The 23873-nt window shown below is 38.9% G+C and overlaps 1 protein-coding gene across 1 annotated transcript in view; it reads right to left on the bottom strand.

Moving 5' to 3' along the window:
• Positions 1 to 23873, bottom strand: part of LOC104146092 (uncharacterized) — a 188829-nt gene that overhangs the window by 76514 nt on the left and 88442 nt on the right. The window contains exons 14-15 of the mRNA XM_068931891.1: positions 17127 to 17215; positions 12955 to 13094 (exon numbers count right to left, since the gene is read on the bottom strand). Coding sequence (XP_068787992.1) covers positions 12955 to 13094; positions 17127 to 17215 — 229 coding nt within the window. The remainder of the gene's footprint in view (positions 1 to 12954; positions 13095 to 17126; positions 17216 to 23873) is intronic.

Genomic DNA, 23873 nt, shown 5'->3' with positions numbered 1-23873 from the left:
TTTGTGGGGGGTTTTTTCACCATTTGAAATTTTTGCTTTAGTTATTCAGGGGAAAAGCTCTGAGCCACCAGTTAGGTAAGAGGATATGTGATTTTTCATTTTAATCCTAAATAAATAGGACACCCTTAGTTGATAACAGCTACTGAAACAGAGTAATAACTGCAGTACATAGTGCTATACATGAGTAGATTATGGATCACTCCGTTGAGTGCACCTTTTCTCATAGACCTGCTACAATTTTTCCCTAAACTATTAGAAGCAGCTTCTTACACGTCCATTACCATTGAAATCACTGCAGTGACACTGACTTTTACTGAAAGTTTTGGTGCTGTTAAATGGTAAACGCAAATGATTAATCAGTATTCTTTTTTCTTTGTTATAGAAATGTGCAAAATACGATACGAACTAATAACTTTGCCAGCTCATGTTTCAGAGAGATCATATGGTAGCACTGAAACTGCATGGCAGAGAACTAAACACAAATGTAAATTAAAAGGTACATATGGAGCTGTGTTTTAACTAGACATCACACTAGTCATGGTAGTCACAGATTATCATCAGTCTAACCAGAGCTAGATGTTAAAGATTTGTAGTTGCCTTTTAGGGGACGATAGGATTAGAGAAGAAACTTCACGAAGGTCATTAGGATCCCCCCTCGAGTAACACGGATCAGTTAGAGCTGCATATGGAAGCTGAGGCAAAGGGAGGTGAGAGCTGATACCTTTCGGTGTAGAACATCATTTGAAAGGCAGAGGGAGGCTAAATGGTAGAGCACCTTACAAACGGCTTGGAAAGATTATAATATGATAGATACCTCCTATGATAGCTAATTTAAATGCCATTAGGTGCATGATGTTTCACACGTGGACAGCCTACAGTGTGATGGAAAGTATTACAGTAGGTTAGCGTAAAAGTTTACACTTCATCCAGAGTAAGCAGTCATCACTCCTCTGGAAATGGCACTTTAACAGTTTACCCCAGCTGAGGATCTGCCCCTCTGTACCTTTTGCTGTCGTTAGCAAAAGACTTAAAGCAGATGCTGAAGCTGGTGGAACTTCAGCAAGTTTCTGCTGACTCACAGCCCCAGAAGAGAAATTAGAACAAAGTTAATGAATGTTCAGGCGTAACACTGTATTTTCAGTTCATTATGCTGTTCTAAGCTTTCTGGGGTTTTTTTTCAGCATGGGTGATATTAAATAAATCAGCTTTAATGATTAGCATTTTTACATCTTTATTTTTAGTGTAATGCTGTCATTCTTCCAATAAAGTGCAGGAAACAGGAGAGCAAACCCTGCTGTATGTTATTTTCAGCTGGTTTCTCTGTAACATTAGTAAATAGTTTGATGCACAATGCCACAAGTTGCACTATTCTCTCATCTTCCCCCATTTAATGAAAATCTGTGAAATAAATGCTACAAGGCAGTACTGCTGGCATGACAAATTCCAAGCCAGTAAGTCTTGCAGTTGCCAAGACTTAAGCTCTGAAACTTGGCATTTGGCATGCAGAACTAGATAACCTTACTATAGTAACTACATTCACTGTATCTACAAGAGGGATGAATAAATCAACAATAATTGAACTACTAAAAGTGTCTAATTTCCAGCATAGTGCTTCAAGCAACAACTGAAATTAAAAAACTGTTAAAACACAGCTACGTACCCATACAATCTTGTCATGAATGCACTGAAGCAAAGGTTAACAAAAAAGAATGAATATGCATTCTTTGCTGAAAGTAGCATTCCTTGATCTACAGTAGTGATGAACTGCATAAATGTCAGGTCCCATCCCAGTCCCATTGAGCTTTGCATTCCCAGTAGCCAGAATTTTCTATTGTTCCTGTAACATCACTCAAAGCAGGAAAAGCCTATTCTTGATGTTCGTGGAATGCAGCCTGTATTTTTGAGGCCCGGCAGTGTTTCCAAAGTTAGCGATGATCATAAACCCCTGAAATATAGGTTGTTATCTCCAGCACCTGATCCAAAGACCAGTGAAGATAAGTGGGAACATTCCACGTGGCTGCAATGTTGTTTGGGTCAGGCCTAAAATATTTCTTCTCTTGTTGCTTGATTGAAAAACTGAGTATTTTATACATTGTCTGAGTCAGATTTCACTAGATTTCCCACTTGTATTTAAGGTTAATGACTTGCAATGATTTCAGTCCAGCTTCTAATGGACAGCTGTTCACATTTTTTAAAAAAAATCTCTTCTCCCACTGTTAATTTTTATGAAAAAGGACAGAAAATCTTTAGGAAAATAATCAACACATTGTTAAATGGACCAGTGCTTTAGAGAAACAGGACAGTCCTACAGACATCTTTTCATGTAACACATTTCATTGCTAATATACAGGAGAGAGACTGCCACTGGGATGCCAAACTGCTGTACGTTGCTTTGAAAACTCTCTCCCAGAATTAATTCAGACTGATTATTAGCATAGTGTAAATGCATTTACCTGGGGAACTAAATAAAAATAATGGCCATTCTACCAATGAACTGGAGGAGGATTTTTTATCTCCCGTGAGTCTGCTGATCAGAGGCAGTACTCTGCAGAGTCACAGCTCTGTGACCGCAGTGCAGCTGACACTAAGCTTTTGGATGTATGCAATCACAAGCAACTGCCGAAAGCCATTGAGGTGCCAGCTGGAATCAGTCCTTGGGCCACTGTTTGGAAGGTACTGCTAGGATCATAAAAATCTGGACTGTCCATTTATTAGGGAATGTTTAAAAATATCAAGGAAGCATGTTTCCACCTAAAGCCTCTAAAAGATTATCAGGTTTCTGGGACCAACTATTGATCTTCTTTCAGGACCTAAAATCTCAAATTTTGGTATTTATTCATTGGTGGCCTTGATAAAAAAAAAAATCTGGGCGATATGGTTCTTAAAGCTTTCAGTTGCTCCATTTATCATATTTTTCTCGGAAGCTGAGGAAGAGGAGAGAGGCTGCCATACTGGAGATGCTCATTCTTATAGCTATCTCCAGGAAAACCGGAGTCTGTTTTCAGCTGGCTTGTATATCTGCATATATTACACATCCAGAGACAGGGAAGTATTTCTCCACTTTCACTCTGAGTGAGAGTGAAATGCCTTGTCATGCGATGAACTGGACTGAAAACATGTCTTTCACCCTTTGCCCTTTGCAATTTTGTAGGTCAAACCCAACATCTAATCTACGTATGTTAAATCCAGAGAAGGAAAGACAGATAGTCAGAAAAGAGAGAGTCTTTTCTTTGCTGAAAATTCCTGCCACATCTAATGCTAAATTGAATACTTGTGTCACAAACCTACATTCAAGCGTCTTTTAAAAGCTAAGGATCTTGATGCAATGTTTTAAAATAGAAACGATTCCAACTTTGAAATACTATAACTTACCAAACACATTCTAGAAAGTCCCTATACTACACTTAACTGCAATGCAAAGCGAATAAACATAGACAGTTACTCCCTCTAAAAAGATACATGTGATGGCTAAGGGTGGCAGTTTCCTCTACACAAAGCAAGCTTCAAAGGGAACAGTAATTTGGGGATTAATGGGCAAACAATGCAGAACAAATTACATTAGTAGTTAGTTAAAAGCTCTGTAAAATAGCTTGCCCTCTATTTCTGAGCAATAGGACTGAGACTTTTTTTTCCCTTCCTCAGCTCTCTTTCCCTGCAATTGTTTAGGTTGGAGGATTAATAGTCAGAGAGGGCATCTCTGCACATTCTTGAGAAAGACACAGCTTTTGGTACTGCTGTAGGAAAGAATGGCTGAACCAGGAGTTTTTTTCAGACCTAATCCCACAAAAGAAACTGTCTGGAATGTTTTCAATCATTATCTCTCAGCGGAGATCTAAAATAAAAACTGCAATAGATATAGGTACCAACACTAGAAGCTTCTGCAGATAAAGTACACCAGTCTGTTTAGAAATAAGCTCAAGACAGTAACTCCTCCTACCTTCACAACAACTGAGCATGACTATTGCAGTTCTCAGTTTCTTGGACTTCCTGTTAAATCAAAAGGCAGACAAATTGTGATTTATTCAGAATTCAGTAATCAGACTTCCAAACATAGCGGGTTGGGTTGGGTTCTTGGAACCAAGACCAGGCAAATCCAGCTCCCTCCTGCATCCTTTCATGACCACATTTCTGATCTCAGTCCTGCCCCAGCTCATACTGCCAGCAAGGGCCATATTGCGCTCTCCCTAAAGCAAGGGCAAAAATCCTAAGGCAGTGAGGACCAGGGTTTCATTGCCCATGTATTGGGCAGTACAAGGCAGGAAAGTAAGGCCTTTGGAGCCCCGGCTGATGGACCTGGAATTTTTGTTTTGCTGAATGCTGCCAGCAGCTAGTGTCTCTTAGCACTGACAGGCAATACTAGAAGATGAGAAACATGCTGGGAGCAATTATAGGACAAAGCGGACTCTCAGTCACCAATCAAATAAAGCACAAAGGCTACCTGTCTTGCATTGCTCTAGCATCCTCGCTCATTGACCTCACCTCTCTCACCTTACCACTCTGAGGGTCACTCATCACTTTTGCCATCAGCTGGAAGACAATAAACGAGAATCATGAATTTTAAGGCCCATGTACGCTGAAACTTTCCTGCTCCTCCTCTTCTCAGCCTACCATCACAGCTTCTCCTTTGCAATGCATCTCAGTTTACACTGGAAGCCTGTAAGGGCAGAGACCTTCCTAACTTATCTCGCTCTTTTGCCACACATCATTGTATATTTAATAACAATTACATCTCTGCAGAGGTATTTTATTCTGATAGATTCAGAACTATCCCACAAAGATCTTCTGCTAGTTATTCATTTTGCTACAGGCTAGAACAGAAAGAGTTAGGAAATTTACTGAAACAACAAAGTCGTTTTACATAGATATGGTCTATGCTTCTGTGCCACAGCAGTGACAGATAAAAAGCAGCAATCTATCGTATTTTTTTCCCCACACTGCCCTCAATAGGATCCAAAATGTGGTACCCATTTTGCTACTAATGCACGTATATAACTCCCACTTATTTACTGTAGTGCCCTGAAGACGTGACAGTTAGCCCTGCAATGCACTTATTATTTTTATTCATTCTATTCATTACAGATGGTCGTGTACAGTGTACTTGTAGCTTTGCTTCTCTCTACTAGTCATCAGTAATGTCATCTTTTTTAGCTCATGAAAGCAAAATGTGTATTATGTGACAAACAACAACCCCATCTCTCTCTACCCAATGCTTTACAGTCAGCTTGTCAAGTCGTCTACCTTCTTCAAAGCCTGAATAGAGCAAAGGAGGATTCACCTATGTTGAAATGCGCTTTTGTGCTGCACCGGAGTCAAGGATAAACAGTCTGAAATGCCTGTGAGGGAGAAATGCGTGCAATGCTCCCTCAGAGGCACTGTGACTGTCCTGGTGCCGCAGACTCCAAAAACTCTGGGAGACGAGGCTGCTTGGCAACTGGAGAATCTATATTCCTAGTATTTAAGGAGGGGAAGGGAAATCGCTGACTTCTGTGAAAAATCTGCATGAGAGCCATGCTCTGTCATCATACCTAACTTTCCCCTGACGATTGGCAAATCTGAACAATCTTCTTTTGCTTTTACCAAATGGCAATTCTCGGCGTTGGGGAGGAAGGAAAGGGCATTTTGGCAGGGGATTATAAACCTGCTCTTCTGGAGAGCACCGGGGTGCAACTGTGGATTGTTTGTTCCAGTGGCATGGAGCAGTCGCCTGCTATTCCTGCTCTGCTACATACAATCACATAGCAACCACACAAGTCCCTTGCAGCATCACTATGAAAATTGTTTTTCAGACTGTGGTTGCTCAAGGACTGAGCTCACTGCTCCTTTCTGATCAGGAACATTCAAAGCCAGTGGAAAAAATATCCCCCCAGCACCACTGGTGGGAGGTTCACTCTCTCTCTTCCTCAAAGGACTCCTCGGCAAATAGGATCTGGCCTTTTCTCAATTCAGTGATTTGCATCACCATTTTCTACTCTCCATTGCTTGGAGGCCAGCTCTAAGCTACTGGAGTTGTGCAGATCTGGGACCTGCAGGAGGATGGCCAGCATCTGCCAGCTCTTTTCATCATCCTCAACATACAAATAAATTATTGCTATGCATAATTGTACTGAAGTCCATAGGTATTTGTGATATGAAATGTTTGCCTGTCTCCATAGTGACATCAAGTTCAGGTAAAACCAATACGGGAGGGCTTCGCAAAACTGCCCTGTAAAAGACACCTCCTTGAATACAACGCCATGCTTCCTTAGCACATATTTTCAGTCCTTAAATTGTTATTTTTTATTTTTCCAGCAATTTAGATAAATTTTGACATATTTTAAGACATCCTAATACTGAGGCCAAACTGAAGGCAATTTAGGCAATACAAAATATTGCATAATCAATGGAAATGAGTGGGTCTAAACTAGAATAGGATCCTAATGTTCATAACCTGCTGAAAGTGAGCATGGCTAAAAAACATTTAACCAGGCTGGTACAGGAAGAATAAAAGAAAGAATCTATAGTCTCTAAATACAGATACCCAGTCATTTTTCTGGCACTATTAGGACATGAAGGCAACCATGCTTTAGATTGTCAAATCTGCTGGTCATCTTCTGGGATTTATGAACTCCTTATCAACTTGAATATCAAAATCTGTCTTATTCTGCCACTTAAATTATATAACTTGAATTTGGACACAGAGATAGTATAGCAGACTCCAGGTATCCGAACCTTGTTGTTGATTACAAATCTGTTTCCAAACAGATCACTACCTACACTGTGGTCCCCTCTGTCTTCATCTCCGCATCTATAGCAGCCAGAGATGCACCTCATTGCACCAGTTTACCACGATGCAATGCTATGGGGACGTAGTTTTTCATATACACCAGGCTGCAAAGAAATAGTCTCTGTGAATGTATGCAGTCCACTGTACTTTTCCCATTTATGAATTATACTGAATTAAATGAATAGAAAAAACAGACAGCTTCAGAAAATTACATGGAATGGGGAAGATGCTATTAGCTATATTTAATCATTTGTCCATAGAAGCAGAAGTCTCCAAAAAGTGAAATTTTACTGCAACTGAGAAAAACCTACAAAAATTGAAACTGATGCAAAAACTCTATAGAAATATGTACCAGTCTGATATAAACAGTCGACTGGCAAAGATGTGAAGGCATGCACCAACGTCAACATCAGCCTTCAAAGACGTGAAAAAACCTATGATCTGTACCTTGCTCTGACTTGCCTGGAGAACAAAACTCCCATTGAGAGTCCAGAATCAGGACCAATCTTAGAGACACTCCCTGCTCTCATAGCCAAAGCTTAAGCGTTTTAAAAGATTTGAAGGCATTCACAGAAAACAATTGAACTTTTGATTTCTCCTAACAAAGGAAGCTTGGCCTACCTTTAAATCTCCATCTTGAAAAATATTAAATATATTTCACTTCAAAATGGAATTAGCAACAGTGAAATAACCTTTAGACAGACCATCAGCAGTTACTAAGAAACTGTTTCTTGAAGTAATTTTTTAAATGACTAGTACTTTTTAAAGCAAGCCATAAAGAGCTGTTCCCCTTTTGAAAAGGAAATTTGAATGCCTGCTCTTAATGACAATATTTTATATATATTACATGAAGCAGGTCCTACTAGGACAGCTATAAAAACCTGGTAAAATTTGACCTTTACTTTTGGGTAAATGTTACATATTTGACTAAAAGGTTGCATTTATAGGCAGCCACCCAATTCTTTTTTATTTTAATGAAATCTTTAGAAGACCTCAAGGGAGAATCTAGGGAAACTTCTTAAACAGGCAACACTAATTTTGAACAAATTTTAAACACGCAGACAAGGATTTTCCTCCAACATATAATAACAATCCTCCTTACTCAGTGTAAATTCAATCATCTGTTCTGTTTGTATGACATAAACAACAAGCAGTTTCACAGGAATGAGGCAAACCATATGTGAAGGTGTTTCAGAAAGCACAACAGGGAATACACCAAGCAAAGAAGCATCTGCATTTATTTCAATGTCAAATCACATGTGTGTTATAAAAGGAAAGTTTATCTTTTTTATTAAAAAACAACTTTACTACATTGTACTGTTTACAGTTAACTCTTCCTAACCTCCAGCTTTCTCATCGGTTTGGCCAAAAAAGTCAGCAGGTAAAATCATAAAGGCTATGGGTGCAGCCACAGCGTTGCAAGGGGGTCATCAGCCCCATTGGCACTGCCCAGGCTGGCACGTGCTGCCAAGAGCCTGCTGCTTCTTTGCATCCTTCCCTTGCTCCCCTCTGGCACTGGGGCTGCATCTGCTCCCCAGAGGCTGCAAGGCAGCACCAAAGCCTGGCCTGCTCCCACTGATTTCACAGGTGTGGGCATGCAAATCTCAGTAGGACTGCTTTCTTACTGATGTCGGCGCACTGCAAGGCACCAGCTTGCCTCCCGTCTCAAGATGCCATCTGATCTGTCTAGGCAGCACTATAGAAACCTACCACCTCGCTTGCCGCCTGTGCAGGGCACTACGTATTCTCCCATGAATGGCAGTGCCTTACAATAAATTGTTTTTACAGAAGTTGGCCAGAGTCAGCTTAACCCGTTTGGACCTTGGGAGGAAACATTTCAAAGCAGCATTTAGCCTGCATAGGAGCTACAGGCACATTGTTAAAAAGCTAATTGCTCTGAGACAAAGCATGATCATTATTTTCATGTTAGTCTGTAATATTAATCCTTAAGAGCCATGTTTGATGATAAGTTGCTGGTAACTGAAGCTGAAACCTCTTTATTTTTAACCTAAATTGAAGCTTGAAGATTTCTAGAGTCACAGAAAGTGCTTTTGCCACTATTTTCATATGTTAAAACTGATTTTTCAAATCTGGGATCTTTTTCCTATCTCCCATGTAACTGGAGAGGAAAAGCAGTGATAAAATGCTAAAGTGCTGAAACTATTTCTTATATCTGTATGTATTACTCACGTATAGGAAAACTGGCCTTATAGTGACAAGTAATCACAGGGAACACTTTTTCCTCAAACGTTGCCTGTTTCAGGGACTGAACAACAGGGCTAGAAAGCTTCTGAGCACAGGTTTGCATACAACATTTTTAGCACTTTCTATATGCAGTTGGGTTATAAATGCCATGAGAATAATTTTTTCCTCAATTTTGATCCTTTTGATTCTCTTTGTAAGCCAGAATTTCAGAGAAAGTAATGTGAAAGACAATTTTAAACTACTATTTGGAAAGAGAAAGAAAAAGATATTTTGCTTTCCCTTTTTCAGTCAGTATTGCAAGGCCAGCTTTTGAAGCTTTTGGGCTGCAAGGGTCAGAATTCCTCCAAACATATTCTTTCCTACGGTAACCAATTTCACCTGTCTTATTTAGACATCAGACAACAAAAATATCTATGTTCTGCTGCAGGTCGCATACGCTCGTAGTTCTAGAAATGCAAATTGCTGTGAGAAAGAAGACCCAGGGAAGCCATAGTTTTGGGAAAGGTCCTGGGAGTCAGTGCTCCACGAACCTCTGCAAAATGCACAGTAAGCATTTCGCAGGCACGGCATTGCAACTGCGCTTTATCACAGCAACTGCGTGCACCTCCCTCTAATACCTGGCTGTGTTCATCTGTTGTATCAACCTGTTTTCTCTCTTATGCTTTGGAATCATCCCCACCGTTCATTGCACATAAGCAAAATCCTGCTGCTTTCAGCAAGGCTGTATTTAGGCACAGTGAAAAAGTGACTCAGGTAGGTTGTAAGAGCTAAGCTGTAGGCTGTGGGCTTCAGGAGCAGGAATGATTCTTTTAAAGGACGATAAGGAGGTTTGACTGCAGCCTGTGGATGTGAGACATCACTGTTAAATTAATACGAATGGAAAAGGATAAGCATGCTATACCAATGGAAAAAAAAAACATGACTATCACAGAGAAATCTGTGATCTCAAAAGAATATTTTGATTACGCTCTCCAATCTCTCCCTTGGCAAGCCCTAGAAGAAAAGAAAGGATGAGAGAGAGGAAAGAAGAGAGAAAAAAAACAAGGAGAGGCAGGGAGAGGGAGGGAGAGGCAGAGAGAAAGAGAAGGAGACACAGAGAGCGGATACTTTTAACTCGTCACTGTATAACACTAGCTTTTAATTAATATAGCCTATGTACAACTTTGAAGACTCTTGGTTGTACAGTATTTTATGATAAATACGTTTTATGGGATTTTGTTTTTAAAGAGGATTTTGTAAAATAACCTGCCCCAATAAATGATTTACCAGCTGCAATAAAAGATCAAGGAAATTGTTCAGATTGCATCTTGGAGCATCTAAAACTCTGAAGTTTATTGAAATCTAAGCTACCTCCAGATCTACAGTCCTATTAAAAAGTTTTGTAGTAGCTAATTATCTTGCATTGCATTTTTCAAAGGGTAGCAATCCTGGAAGAGAGGAAAGGCTGGAAACAAAGAGGGGTTGACGCCCTTTGTTGACGAGAAGAAGAGAGAAGGAAAGGAGAAAAGGCAGAAGTAACAACTGAAACGTCATACTGGTATGTTAACAAACTGAACTTACAACTCATGGAGTATCTGATATTGCTTCAGTTATACACAGAAATCACATTACCTTTCAGTTTTTAAAAAAAAAAAGATGATTAAGGATACATTCTCTGTATGGTATGCCAAGTATACTATCTATATTGCTTGACCAAGTACAGAGTAATTTGTTCTCTTTACTTTTGATGAAAGTGGCACTGTACCAGTAGCAAAGCAGAAAGTGAAGAAACGTTCCCTAAGTCTTTTCTGTTCTAAACTCACAGGACTTTCAATCAAAAAATAAATAAATAAAGCAAGAACTGGTGCTTATTTCAAACAGGACGACAGAGACAGTAAATAGAAGACATACTGAAATAATCAAATACCAGCCTCAACTGTCTTCACCGAAAGAAGAACAGCACTGTCACCATGAAGCATGTCTCGTAGCTATTGGAAACACACCGTTCTTGCCCTGTAACTCACTGTGCTCAGAAATACCTCCGGCCCTTCAGGGAACCCCATGAAACCAGAGTCCACATGTCTGCCTATTACTCAGGCACAGGGCTCCAAAATTATCCAAACTTTCTCAGACAAGGAAAGGAAAAAGAAAAGGAAGAAAGGTCTATAACTTTCTTCTTGCTTCCCAGATCATGTTGTGAGGTGCATGCCAACTTCAGACAAATGACATTTCCTTCAGCTTGCCTCGCAGAGGCCACGCACTTCAGCGCCTGGGGCCAGGCTGCTGCAGGGACAGAGCTGGAAACCATCATGTGCTCTAGGAACACTTGAATGCCGAGGAAGGATGCATCTGGGCCCCTTTCCCAACGCTTTCAAGCTGAATGACTTTGGAAAGAATGAGAGATCAACGCTGCCCAGTTGCTGACTTTAATTGTATCACCATAACTCTGCAAGACGCGTTAGATAGACAGTGAAGCTCGCTGGCAGAGAAATAAAGCACCTTGGGATAGAAAGTGTTTATGGTATTTCGGTCAGTACCAAGGAGCAGGCAAGATATTTGAATTAACACTGGTACTCTGAAATCTATTCTTAAATTACGACTGGGATGGGGGATTCCTTAATAGTCCAAAATAACCATGGTTAATTCAGCAGAATTATGGCAGCCTAATTAAACAATTGTGTGGTTTTTTTCTACTTGATCACTACCTCATTCAGTACTTAGGGCTGACCACCTCTAGGGATGAATTCAGGACTCTGTAGGGAAAATTTTGCACATGGAGTCTGCAGAGTCTTTACCTAACTTTCTCCAAAATTTTACAGGCACCAAGTGAATGAGGCAAGAGGGAGCAGGAAAAGATAGGCTATTCTCATGACCAGTGATGTGGAAGGCTCCTTGGACTGCCTGATTAGATAATCCTGTCTTTAAATGTTTACGCAGGAAACCACTCTATTTTGACTCTCAGTTTCTGGGTGCTTTATTTGAAACTCTAGGGACTGATTTGTGGAAGATTATAAGCACCAGGGAAGTAGATTAGGTCTGTCTTTCAAATATTCAAAACAAAATACAGAGGTATGTGAAGGACTGGCATTTTATTTCATGAAGAATTTAGTTGTCTTTTTTTTCCTGCTAATTATAAATAACTGTCAAAATTTGAAATGACCTAGGAGGTGAAATTCCAGGAAAAATAATTAAGTAAATGGAAAGATTTAATTTTGACATAATCTTCTTAATTTCATTTTTGTTTATCATTTTATGTCCTATATCATGTATGTATCTTGTAATAGAAATACATAATAATATTGAAAGCAACATCCAAAAAATGGACTGGGCAGCTCTTAAAATGTTGCAATGGGATTTTGTTAGGAATACTGTTTCATTTATTCTCCAAAAAATACTTTGACAAAACTGAAACAGCTTCTCAAAGCAATGCAACAATGTCAGAATTGCATTCCCAGACATAAGATGGTTCCAATTTTTTTCTGACCAACTCTACTCATAAATAATAGTAAGGAGTAAAAAAAACCCAAGGTCTTCATATGCTTATAAATGGCAGAAATATTTTATCTCATTTCCCTATCTGTAAAGTGTAAACAACGCCCCTTCCTTACCTCCTAATGATTCTGTGAAGATAAATTAATTTACACTTGTAAAGCTCTATTGGGAAGGAATACATGAGAAAATCAATAATTCTATATTCCAGGCAGGGCTTGCATGCTGTAAATAAGGCCAGGGGCCACAGTGAACAAAAAGCAAAAACAAAACACTTCATATTTACACAAATAAGCACTACCTAAACAGAAAGATGACCTCCATGAAAAACAGCATATGACCTCATAATCATAACACACATGCACAAAGGGGACAAACTGAAATTGCTTAGGTAATCATCAGCCTTTATATGTTGGATTTTGTAGCACTAATAACATTCATCTAAATGTAAATGCCTCTAAAAGTATATCAATGCTTACTTTTGCGACGCAAAGCTATTTGATGCTAAGATTACTTACCACACAGAAAAAGTGTATTCCTCTAACTCCTCCAAATAAAAATTGTTCTCTGAAGATGCTTCGCCTTTTTCTGTACTTGCATTGTTCACAGGACCTGATTTCTCTTGATAATATTGTTCAGGTGGGTTATTCCAGTTGATCTTTAAATGAAAAAAAAAAAAAGGAATTAGAATAATAAGCTCATTAACAGGGTACAGCTAGCAAAGTAAGAGCTGCCAGTTTCATCCTAGACTGAACTTCCAGCTCTGTTCTACCCCTCCGTCCATAACAAACCTGGGATACAACCATGGCAAACCTGGCTCAATACACTTAAAGAGTACTGTTCAGTGAACTGATTCATGTTCCTGTAAGGCTGTGCTTTGACTAGCCCTCTTATGCAGGTGTACACTCACATTGCTACCTGAAGAAGGCATCCACCTTCCTCTACCTGCTCATTTTTGCCCGTGTTGCCCACCCCGCTCTGCCAGCACAAGAATTTGGGCATCCACATAATGAAGCATATGGGGGGAATTGATCTGGGAAGGAAATTAATGCTATTTGGCCTCTTTCCTTTCTTCTCCTTTTTTTAACTGGGTTAGCTCTCAGCTGGACCCATTCTGATCCAAGCCACCGTGCACAAAGGGAGCCAGCACGAGGGAGGAGATGGGATGGTACTGCATCTGTCAGTGCCGGTGCCAGCTTACACTGGTTTGAACAACTAATCAAACTACAAAGTAGAGAATGCTAAACTACGTTCATCTCTCGAATAATAATCTCACATGCACTGGGCGGGATTTGGCTCTGCTGTCATCTCTCCCTGGAGTGACAAGACAGTTCCTTGCATGCTCTGCATTAATTGCTCCTGCATCAGCCAGCAAAACATCACTTCCACCAACAGACACAAGGAGGTCGTAACTTACCAAACAGAGATCCACAGTTGACTTAATGAGGCTATATATTCATATCTTCCTAGGCACAATAACAAGCTCCATAAAGGGTTTGTTAATGTTTAGTGAAAAAGCCAGGCCAGAATAAAGGGAAGGAAGTTAAAACCACTTATGTTCAAACTGGAAACAGGACTCCGTTTTCTTTTTCCATCTCATAAATGGGGATAGACGGAGCACACTGTTTAGAAGTAACCACAAAGGGAAGTTTTCGTTCTCCATCCCTTGATGCCTTCAAGGTCAAGACTAGACAAATCTCTGGAAACCAAAGGAGCTCAGATAAACACGTTGTTGGTCTTACCGAGTAAGTAGTTGAAAATTTCTAGCCTATACTAGAAGTCAACCTAAATGATTTACAGCCTTTTCTGACCTTGGCATTTATGAAAACGGTAATGAACTAAATATCCCAGTTTACTCTATAAATCTCAACAACCTCAAAGAGTTTCCCTGGAATACAGCTTTAGCATTAGATGTAGTCATATCACTAAATACTTTGCTAATTGTGAAAAATACAAATATTATTTTTACTCAATAAATCCTTTTGCTCTAAAAGTCGAATTTGTATTCTCAAGCTTGGATTGCACAGACTGCAGCTACATTTTGAATTTTAATTTAAGGCTCATGGACATAACAGATAGAGGCTCATATCCATACCAACATAATGCTAAACATGGTTATCAGTAAACATGATACAATCATCATATTTTCAGTGGTCATTTGAAAAGCTGCCACAAGCAATGGAATATATTGTCAAAAGGTGATTCTATGTAAAAATGAATAGTTAAGGTAGAGTAGAAGCAGAAGCATGTTCAAAGCTGTTTTTAAATATTAACACCAGGCAACTACAGATAGCATTGCACTTCACCCAGCCACATGATTGCCTGACTTAATTCCCTAGAAAAAGTCAAGGTTTCTTAGCAAGTAGTATGTGCAAAGTAGCTTGCTTGCACTAACATGGTCTCCATGAAGGTAGTCCCTGTGCAAAGTACATATAAAATACATTATTTAAGACATAAATCCCAAAGGCAATATAAAAGCATTATGAGTGAATTGCTCTGAGATAATGTTAGATCCTGCCTGGAGTATGAAACCAGAAGCTCGCTCAGCAACATGAGGGTGGGATTATGGCCACAGAATATATTTTACTTCTCACAGATATTACTAAGCAGGAATATTTTGTCTTTCATAGCTGCTACTTCATATCTTCAATATGTGCAACTATATGCAGGCTTACTGCACCAAAACCATGTCACTAATTCCTGTCATTCAGAAGATACCCAGTGGGAGACCATAGGTAACTCTGTAGTTCAGATGGCTTGTGGAGCAGAAGAGACACAGCAAGAAAACCTTTGCTTTTACTGATGTATTCTTCCATATTTTCCCTCAAAAGGAAAGGTTTGGCACTCAGAGTTTGTTTTGGGGGGGGGGGGCAACAACACGAGGGACAGACTACCTATTTACAAAAAGAAAAGAAACAGCTGGGGGAATAGTCCACTACATGAATTTCTGTCTTCACCTTAAGTCTGTTTTTACATTAGCTCCTCATTGTTTCCTAAAAAAACAGTTAAGTGGAATTATTTTAGAAGACGATTTCACTATCAGAGTTACAAGTGGGCCCAAATGACATGATTGAGAAAAGCGTCTAAATCTTGCACATGCTAAACTGAGGATCTCTCTGAATATTACAGTTCAATCATCCCATCTGAAAAAAAAAAAAGAGGGGCTCTTACAGACTTTGAAAGGAGATTTCACATGCTCAGATTTCTTTTGTGCAGGAGTATTCTCATACAAGGCTCAATTCAGAAATCTATTTAAACACGTCAATAACCGTAAGCTTGTGAGTCATTTCACTGAGTCCAAAGGGACTAGACAGTACTGAATTACCCATGGGCTTACGTACCTTGCTGAAACCGGGTCACTTTAATGTGGCTTTGAAACCCAGCCACAACTGAGGTTCCTATAAGAGCATGGTATTTTGTTCAAAGGCAATCCACTATTATGGGATTGTAGGAAATGAATTTCATTATGCCACTCCCAAGGGTTGGGTTGCTTTGCCCATTGCACCTACTCCATCAGCCCTTAAATTGGTCTTCCTACAGGTATAAGGCTACACATACACACACACCCATCTGCAGTTATGTTTGCATAGAGTTCTGGTTTCCCCAGGTTTTCCTTGCCTCCCTAAAGAAATAAGTCACTTGAAAACTTAGTCATTTGAAAATGGAAGGAACGTCCCGTTCTGGGATCTGTTTTTGCTCATGGATATTTACAGGTAGATCATTACTTGTTACGAAAAGACATTACTCCCCTAGAGTTAAGGTAACTATGATAATTTCCAGCTACTGTAGATTTGTGCCACAGTACATATATATAGGTATACACATACCGCGTGCAAGTTTGCGAGTACATCTTTTTTTTCCCCCCTCATGGACAATTAAAAGCATAAAAAATGTTTCAAACTAAATGTAGGACAGGCGAGACAAATTTTCTGAACTGCTCGTTTGAATATTCACATTGGCAGTCATAGTACACTGCAGCCATGCTGCTCTAAGGAGAGAAGTGGAGCAACGATTACAGGGAGAGATGGCATCTTCGATTAGAAAATATCTAATCTGGACCAGATAACATAAGTAGCAGAAACGGACAAAAGCTCAGGAACACAACTTCTTTGGGTCTTCTTTCTCTGGATTGATATTAAAGGGGAAAGTTCCAATGGTGTATTTCGACCAGAAAGTATTGTCATGATGCAGATGTGTTTCATGGTAGCTTGTACTGATGACAAAATGTTTGTTCACAAATTGATTACATCCTTGACCAAACTACTAGGAATAAGAATACCAGAAGGACCTGATGGTAGGCTTCTTCTGCACAAGGAAATGAGGGCTTGAAGGTTACGAATACTTAGGAAATGTATCTTGTGCTTAAAAATTTCTGAAATATTTTCATATAGTGCAGCCTTGATTGAGCTGCTATTGTCTGATTATTGGACAATCTTTCTTGCTAACGTTTGGATAATCTCTTGCTGAGAGAGATCAACTCTCTGTTGAGAGTTGTATGGGAGATAGCAATTCTGCTGGCCATTTGAAACCTTATGGTTGCTATAATCAAAATCACAGCGGTAGTTTAAAGAAACCCAACAACAACAACAACAAAGCTGACAAATTATTTCCTAAATGGCCCAGGTAGAGGCTCCAATGACTTCACTATGCACTTTGAGAGAGACTGTGACGTTCAGAGCATCATCATTACCTTTTGATGCATTCGACATTCTTCTTTCAGTGGAAACAAATCACAGTGGTTATCTGCGCTGCCACAGCAGTCCTGACAAAAACCATCTTCTGCAAGATAAAACATATTTTTGTATTGGTACATGAGACAAAGCTCTGAAATGAAAGGAGGTGTCTATTTTCCCTCTTCCACTAAGATCCTGTATGACTCCAGGCAGGTCATATTTTTCTGTGCCAGATATAAATAGGCTGATGGTTCTTCCCTAACTTCCACAGTGTTAGCTTGATAAATGCAGTGAAGACTTCAGATACTGTGGTGATGGAAATGACAACTGTATAGATACCATGGGAAAAAAACAGAAATAACAGACATAAGCAGAAAAGAACAACAGTGGAAAACATTTTAAACACCATAGAATGTGTTCTTTAGAAAAGCGAATGAAGTTCATTTGCTGTATAGGCACGATGACGGTGTGAGAATGCCACCAAATGAGGCAAGGAGATGAAAAGCGCTCACATTTCCTATGCAACAGTTGCTCAAGCAGTGTGCCTGTCGGGCTTTTGTAAAGCAGTGACCTGCAGTGTGAACAAAAACGTATTTCCACATCACAGAAAGCAGTGGTGAAAAGAAATAAAGGTCTGCAATACAATTCTTAACATATAGCACAGGGAGGATAAGCCAAAAATATACTTAATCAATATTTTCACTATTTTTTCCAGTTACCTCTACTTCCCCTCAATAAAATACGGTCAAGTGTACTTAAAAACGGAATATAGATAAGATCTGCTCTTAGGTAGTATAGCTGTAGATATACAATATACACACGCACCGTGTCACATCTTTGAGTCTGAGTGTGCTTCTGTATGTGTCTCTTTTTCTCCCTCTCTTGCTCTCTGTATATACACACATAGGTATATGCTAAGAATTCATAACAAAGATATTTATAGGTGCATTATCATCTGGGGTGAAGGACAGATCTACTGAAATCAATGAAACTAAAGTACAGCTACTAGGTATCTGTCACATGTGTGCACATATACAGTATAAATATTTTAAGTTTCTGCACATATCCTGCACATATGATTACACATATGAACCCACAAACACATTAAAATATAACTATACCTTTGAAAACATGGTCACTGCGGTTTTCTTTGTTGTGGAACTTTTTTTTTTGACTCACCGAAATGGTTTTCCAAATAATTTTGCTGAAATAATTAAGACTTGGATAATTTTTTCAGAGACAAATAAGCAAAGCAGTAATGACCTTAGCCAAAAAAAATCATAATATAAAGAATAAAGAAAGTAATAATATTCTAAATTTAAGAAATGGGAGGGAGAATGGACCCAAGTTTGCTATTTAATCAGGACATGCTCTTTTTAGATTTTATTTGTAGGGCTCTTCTTCTTCTATACCAGTGAGCTCATTACTTTAATTCCTCATAGATTTCTCCGAACAATTTTTGCTAAGTAAAAACACAATGTAATTCTTCAATGGCTGTAGCAGTAAGAAGCTGCTCAAATTAAAGATCAATAAAAAGTGCAGAAAAAATCTGCATGAAAATAAATAAATAAAGAAGATGGCAAGTGCTTGCAATTAGACAGGATGAAAAATCTAAAAAGAAATTAAATTTAGTTGTAATACATTTCCCATTCTTTTCTTCATGAAAATTACTACTGAAGTGTTTTTTTTCCTGTAATTTAAATGTTAAGCTGCCAGATGTGTGTCTCATGCTTGAAGAGTTGAAGCTTTGCATTATTTAGCATATTAAGATTCACAGAATTTAAAAAAGGGCTCCTTTATTGCCTGGAGGTTCTAATTAAGTAAACCTTAGCCTGGTACATTTAAAACTTGCAATACAAGAGATTTTGCTTCCTTTTTTTTCTCTGCAGCCAAGTCTCATCAATATAATAAATATGGAAAATACTTAAGATGATATAATTTTTCTTTGGCTTGAGGAATTAAACCTATCTATTATTTTAAGAAGTTTTTAATAGAGGCCAGCAATCAGAAAGACATCTAAAGACTCCAGTCTACTTTTTAATCATAGGGGTTGCTCATAGTTAGTGGGGGGAAATGTATCTTATAAAAATGGAGCTATGTAAAAATTGTTTCTTCCACAGGCACAAAACAAAGCAGTTCAGAGAAAGAAACAAGAATCACACCGTTCTGCATAATTAAATTGCATTTTGCTTTTTTATAACTTGTTATAATTGACCACAAAAAACTAATAAAGCATTAATTAGTTGCCCTATCAGCAATTTGTTCACCGAAGGAGTTAGGATGGCTACATCAGAAACTGTAATAATATAGAAATTCTTTTGACATACAGTACTCATAAATCAATCCTTAAATACAGTTATTTTTGCCATTTTAGAAAATGTCAAAGGTGTCAACTTTGGCCAGATATAGCACTTAGCAGTGACTATTTTAGTAAATTGGCTCAAAATACAATTTGTTCCCTGACAGGGGAACCTAATACCATTCACGATCAAAATGAACAATTTGAAGAGGAGAAAATAGCACCAAGGAAGAATTATCAAAGATAGGTATCATAACTATGATAAGTGTACAGCTGCCAGTGTAAACCCTGTGTTAAGATGTCCATTTGGAAGTCAGCAAATACATCCTTAAGAACGAGGAAAGTGTGATTACACCAGGGTCTGGCTAAGACAATAAAAATCATAATTCAATCACATTACCATAAATCTGTAACCAAATATTCGTAAGAACTCCAGCAGAACAGTTTTAATGCTATACATTTGAATAAGACAAATAAGAAAGACTGATCAGATGAACTTTGTTTCCAGACCTTGAAAATACTGAGGGCAGTCTTGTATCTTGGTGATACTAAAGTCCCAAAAAACAGTTTAGATGCTATACAGCTTACACCTGATGAGGATACAACGTATGCGGCCCCTGTAACAAGTCCCTGAGAGTGACTGGGATCTACATTTTTAAAACAGGAGGGAAAGAGGCTTCAAGCTAAAATGTCAGTGCTATAGAGTCACCTTTCTTGGCAACAGCTCTTCAGGAGGCAATGGCTGAGAGTAGTAGCATGCCACTGCCACTTAATAATGGAGGGTGTGTTATGTTTTGTACGCCTTGGACAGTGTTTTGTTTTTTCTCATCTACATTTAGTTCAGAAGTTATTATCTTGGGTCATGCCTCCTGTAACAAGCAGAGCAGTGCAATAGGTGTGGATCCTAGGGAAGCTGGAGGACCCCACTGGAGGTACCTTGAAGAGTTTATTTCAGACTAGGTCTACTCTGGTCCTGGGCACTGAACACCCATTAGTGATGGAAGTACATCAGCTGCATCTCTGAAGTACATCAGGCACCTGTCTGAAGTGCATCCTGCCGTTTAATTTCACCCTAAAGGAGTCCAGTTCACCTACTCTGAGATCACCTTGCAAACCAAAAAGCAGCAAGCAGAGGCAGGGGATTTGCTTCAAAGGTACACTCCTGATCCAAACCTAAATGCCAATGCAGATATACCCCATGTGAACCAGGAGTAGAGCGGGGTGGGGAACAGACTCTCTGTGGTGCAAAATTCTTTGAGGCTGCACAAACAGCTGATGCTGCGAAATTTTGATGTTTCCAAGAAAGAAAAAAGGAGAGAGAAAGACCCACAGCAGCCAGCATCTTGGCATGCCAGTATGGAGCCTGCATCTGAGCCTCCCCTATCCTGTTTGAACATTTGAACAGAAGGTTAGAAATTCAGTTGTTCTTTCTACTGAATGTATTTATTAATATGAAATGGAACATCTCCAGCAGGCAAGACTGAGAAAACCTGATGACTTAGTGCCCAGGTCTCCCATCTAAAACATGAGAGGCAAACTTTTAAGTCTACAGTATGAACCAAGCAGATCCACAGAACTTCCCTATATTAAATAAACAGATTGATTAGTGGACTATGTGCTATTCTTGCTGTATTGGTGCTTCTGTTGTTCCTGGTCTCTCATTTTGCTAGAAATTGCACTTGGGACTAAAAAAAAAATTTCCTAATGAATGTTTTGCTTAAACTTATATGTTTGTGTTAAAATCTCTGATTTTAGAGTTATTTTATCAATTTTAAATAAATTTGTTGTAAAATTCCTAACCAACTCTAAGCTGGATTCTCTTTGGGATGAGTATCCTTTTCTAACTGAGAGCTCTGGCTGGTGCAGTTCCCAAAGTGAGGATGGTCTCACTGCATGGGGAAAGCAGGGAGACAGAGTGCTAAAGAAAGGGGAAGAATAATGTTTCCTCTACACATCATACAAGAAAGTTGATAAAAACTGGGGATGGGAGCTTCTCATTTTTGACTACTATAAAAGAAACAGAATGTAAAAGAACAAAGATGACTTTTGTGATGAAAGAGAAGGAGTTAGCAGTACAAAAGAGAAGTTTTTAAAGATTTTTAAAAATATGGACAAAAAGAAACCGGATGGCCCTCAGCGAGGAAATGATTCTAATTTATGAATAAGTATGATCTGCCTCACACTGGTTTGGAAGGGAATACTTTTGAATTACACTGAGGCGAAGCAGAGGAGGACAAAGTACTTCTGATGCCTATAGCTTCTCTTTTAGTCAGGAGGAAAGAACTTTAGAATGGGGCCATCCAGGAGTGGGGCAGCAGACACAGAAATCACCGACTTGGTTAAATTACAGCAGGGGAACAAAGAAGAACATGGAAATTCCATGTGGACTATCCCTGGTTACACCTTGCCCTGTGGGAAATCAAACGACACGGTAGGAGTTGGAAGAGAAGAATTTGGATTACGTGGATTGTACAACTGTAAGTGGGAGCTGAATTTGATTCCATCTGCAAGAATCAGCCCAAACCTTTACACCGTCCTGCTCAGAGGAGGAAAAGACCAGGAGAGAAAGAGAAGGTTCAGCCCTCTGCGACTCCACCTGTACCACAAATGAAGGGTAAACAAACCTCATTTTAAAAATGTCACTGCGTTGCCTTTAAACTGACACCCACGAGGAATTACTAATGAGATTAGCTTTTGGGTTTTTGTTTTAGGTAATTACTTTTGCATCTGCACACAACAGTTACATAGAAGCAAACAGCATGTCAGAAGGAAAAGAATCACACTGCAGCATAATGAGAAATATCACAATGAAGGCTCACTGGATTTCACAAAATTGTTTCAGAAGTGGCTGTGAGAATAAATACAATCCTTTCAACAGAAATACTTCTCACCTACACAAGTATGTTTTTGTAAACTTAAAAAATAAACAATTTCTCTCCAATTGTAATAGTAAAAGTAGAACGAAGTAGTCTCTGTGTTTTGTTTTTTGATCTGGAGTGGACATCAGGAGTCAGCAAGTGTACTAAACCCCAGGTTAGCTTCAGTGCCATCACTGCTTAGGTGTTATTCTGAAGCTTTGTTCAGACAGAAAATATTTCTGATGTCACAAAAGGACATGCTTCACTTCCCAGGGCAGTCACCTAGCGTTTTTCCACACGCTGGGGGCGGGGGGGTGCGGGGAGGCACTAAACTGAAGATCTTAAATACATGTAGGCAATATTTAGTTTACTTTAGAAGATAGACGCTAAGCAAAAGAATCCTTCTGAACTAGAAAGTTTGAAAAACAGGGGTTAGAAATTTGTCCTGGATATGCCACAGAAACATGATGGTGCAGTGGGGCTGGAAGAACGACAGAAGTCGTGACAAACACAAATACAAGCTGTTTATAAGAGCCTGTCTAACAATATTTATGAGGAATATTTTATATGTTTCCAGCATTTTTACTGTGGCACATGCATAACTGGGGGCTTTGAAAAAGGAAATCAGGCTCCATATGAGAGGAAGGCTGGGTAGCAGCTGTCTGCCAGGATGAGCATTGGTGGGGAGGAAAATGCAGGCACTGTTGAAGCTCCAAATTAAACATCAGTTACGGTATAGTTCCTGGTTTATACGTGGTTTTGTTGAAATTAGCAGGGAATTTCAAAATGAAACATTTTTCCCTCCCTAGTTCTGAGTGTGGATATTGAGTTTAGTGTTTATATTACTGACAGTGTTCCATCACAAAAAAATCTGGGCTTTAGTGAAGTGTCTAATGAAACCAGTTAAAGTTTTGTGTTAAATTAACACGTAATAGATTTAGCAAGTACCCAAAATTAAGCTAAAGGAAAAATTCTGTTGTCTTGTGAATAAAAATGAGTGAAAATGTGTTTGACCTAATTTAAATCCAAGAATATTTTGAAGGTCTGCTGGTGGCTCAGGTAGACTCCCTATTATACCAGATGAGTTTTTCAAATTCTCAGTAGATGAGAGTATTACCTCTTATTGCAGAGTATACTGAACCAGATCCTCAGACGATCAAAACAATTTCCTTTAAATCTAACCTTGCTTCAATCAAACTTGTAGAAATTCAGTATCTTTCACAATCAGGCATAGTTAGCTACGTTGTTTCAGGGTATTTGTAAGAGACCCTCTTGATTTGAAAATCTGGGCCCTAAATGCCTTTGTTTGGCACTGAAATTCTGCCAAATTCCACATAACTAATTTGAATAAAAATTCAACATCGTAGTTTTACAGCTAGATAAATATTTGTGAAGGGGGTAGGGGAAAGAAGGGAAAAGGAATAGTTGTCCACCTGCATAACTTGTAATCGTTTTTTGAAACATGCATTGTAAATGTGGAAACATCCACATGTTGGCTAAGAAAAAAAAATCAGAAAAAAATGGAAAAACAGTTTAAAAAATCAGATATCAAAATACTACGAAATGTTATTTTAAATATCATCTGTTAAGGAAGACTACTCACGTTT

Source organism: Struthio camelus, chromosome 2, assembly GCF_040807025.1.
Source record: "Struthio camelus isolate bStrCam1 chromosome 2, bStrCam1.hap1, whole genome shotgun sequence".
Lineage (NCBI taxonomy): Eukaryota > Metazoa > Chordata > Aves > Struthioniformes > Struthionidae > Struthio > Struthio camelus.
This window is presented reverse-complemented; position numbering and strand designations above follow the sequence as displayed.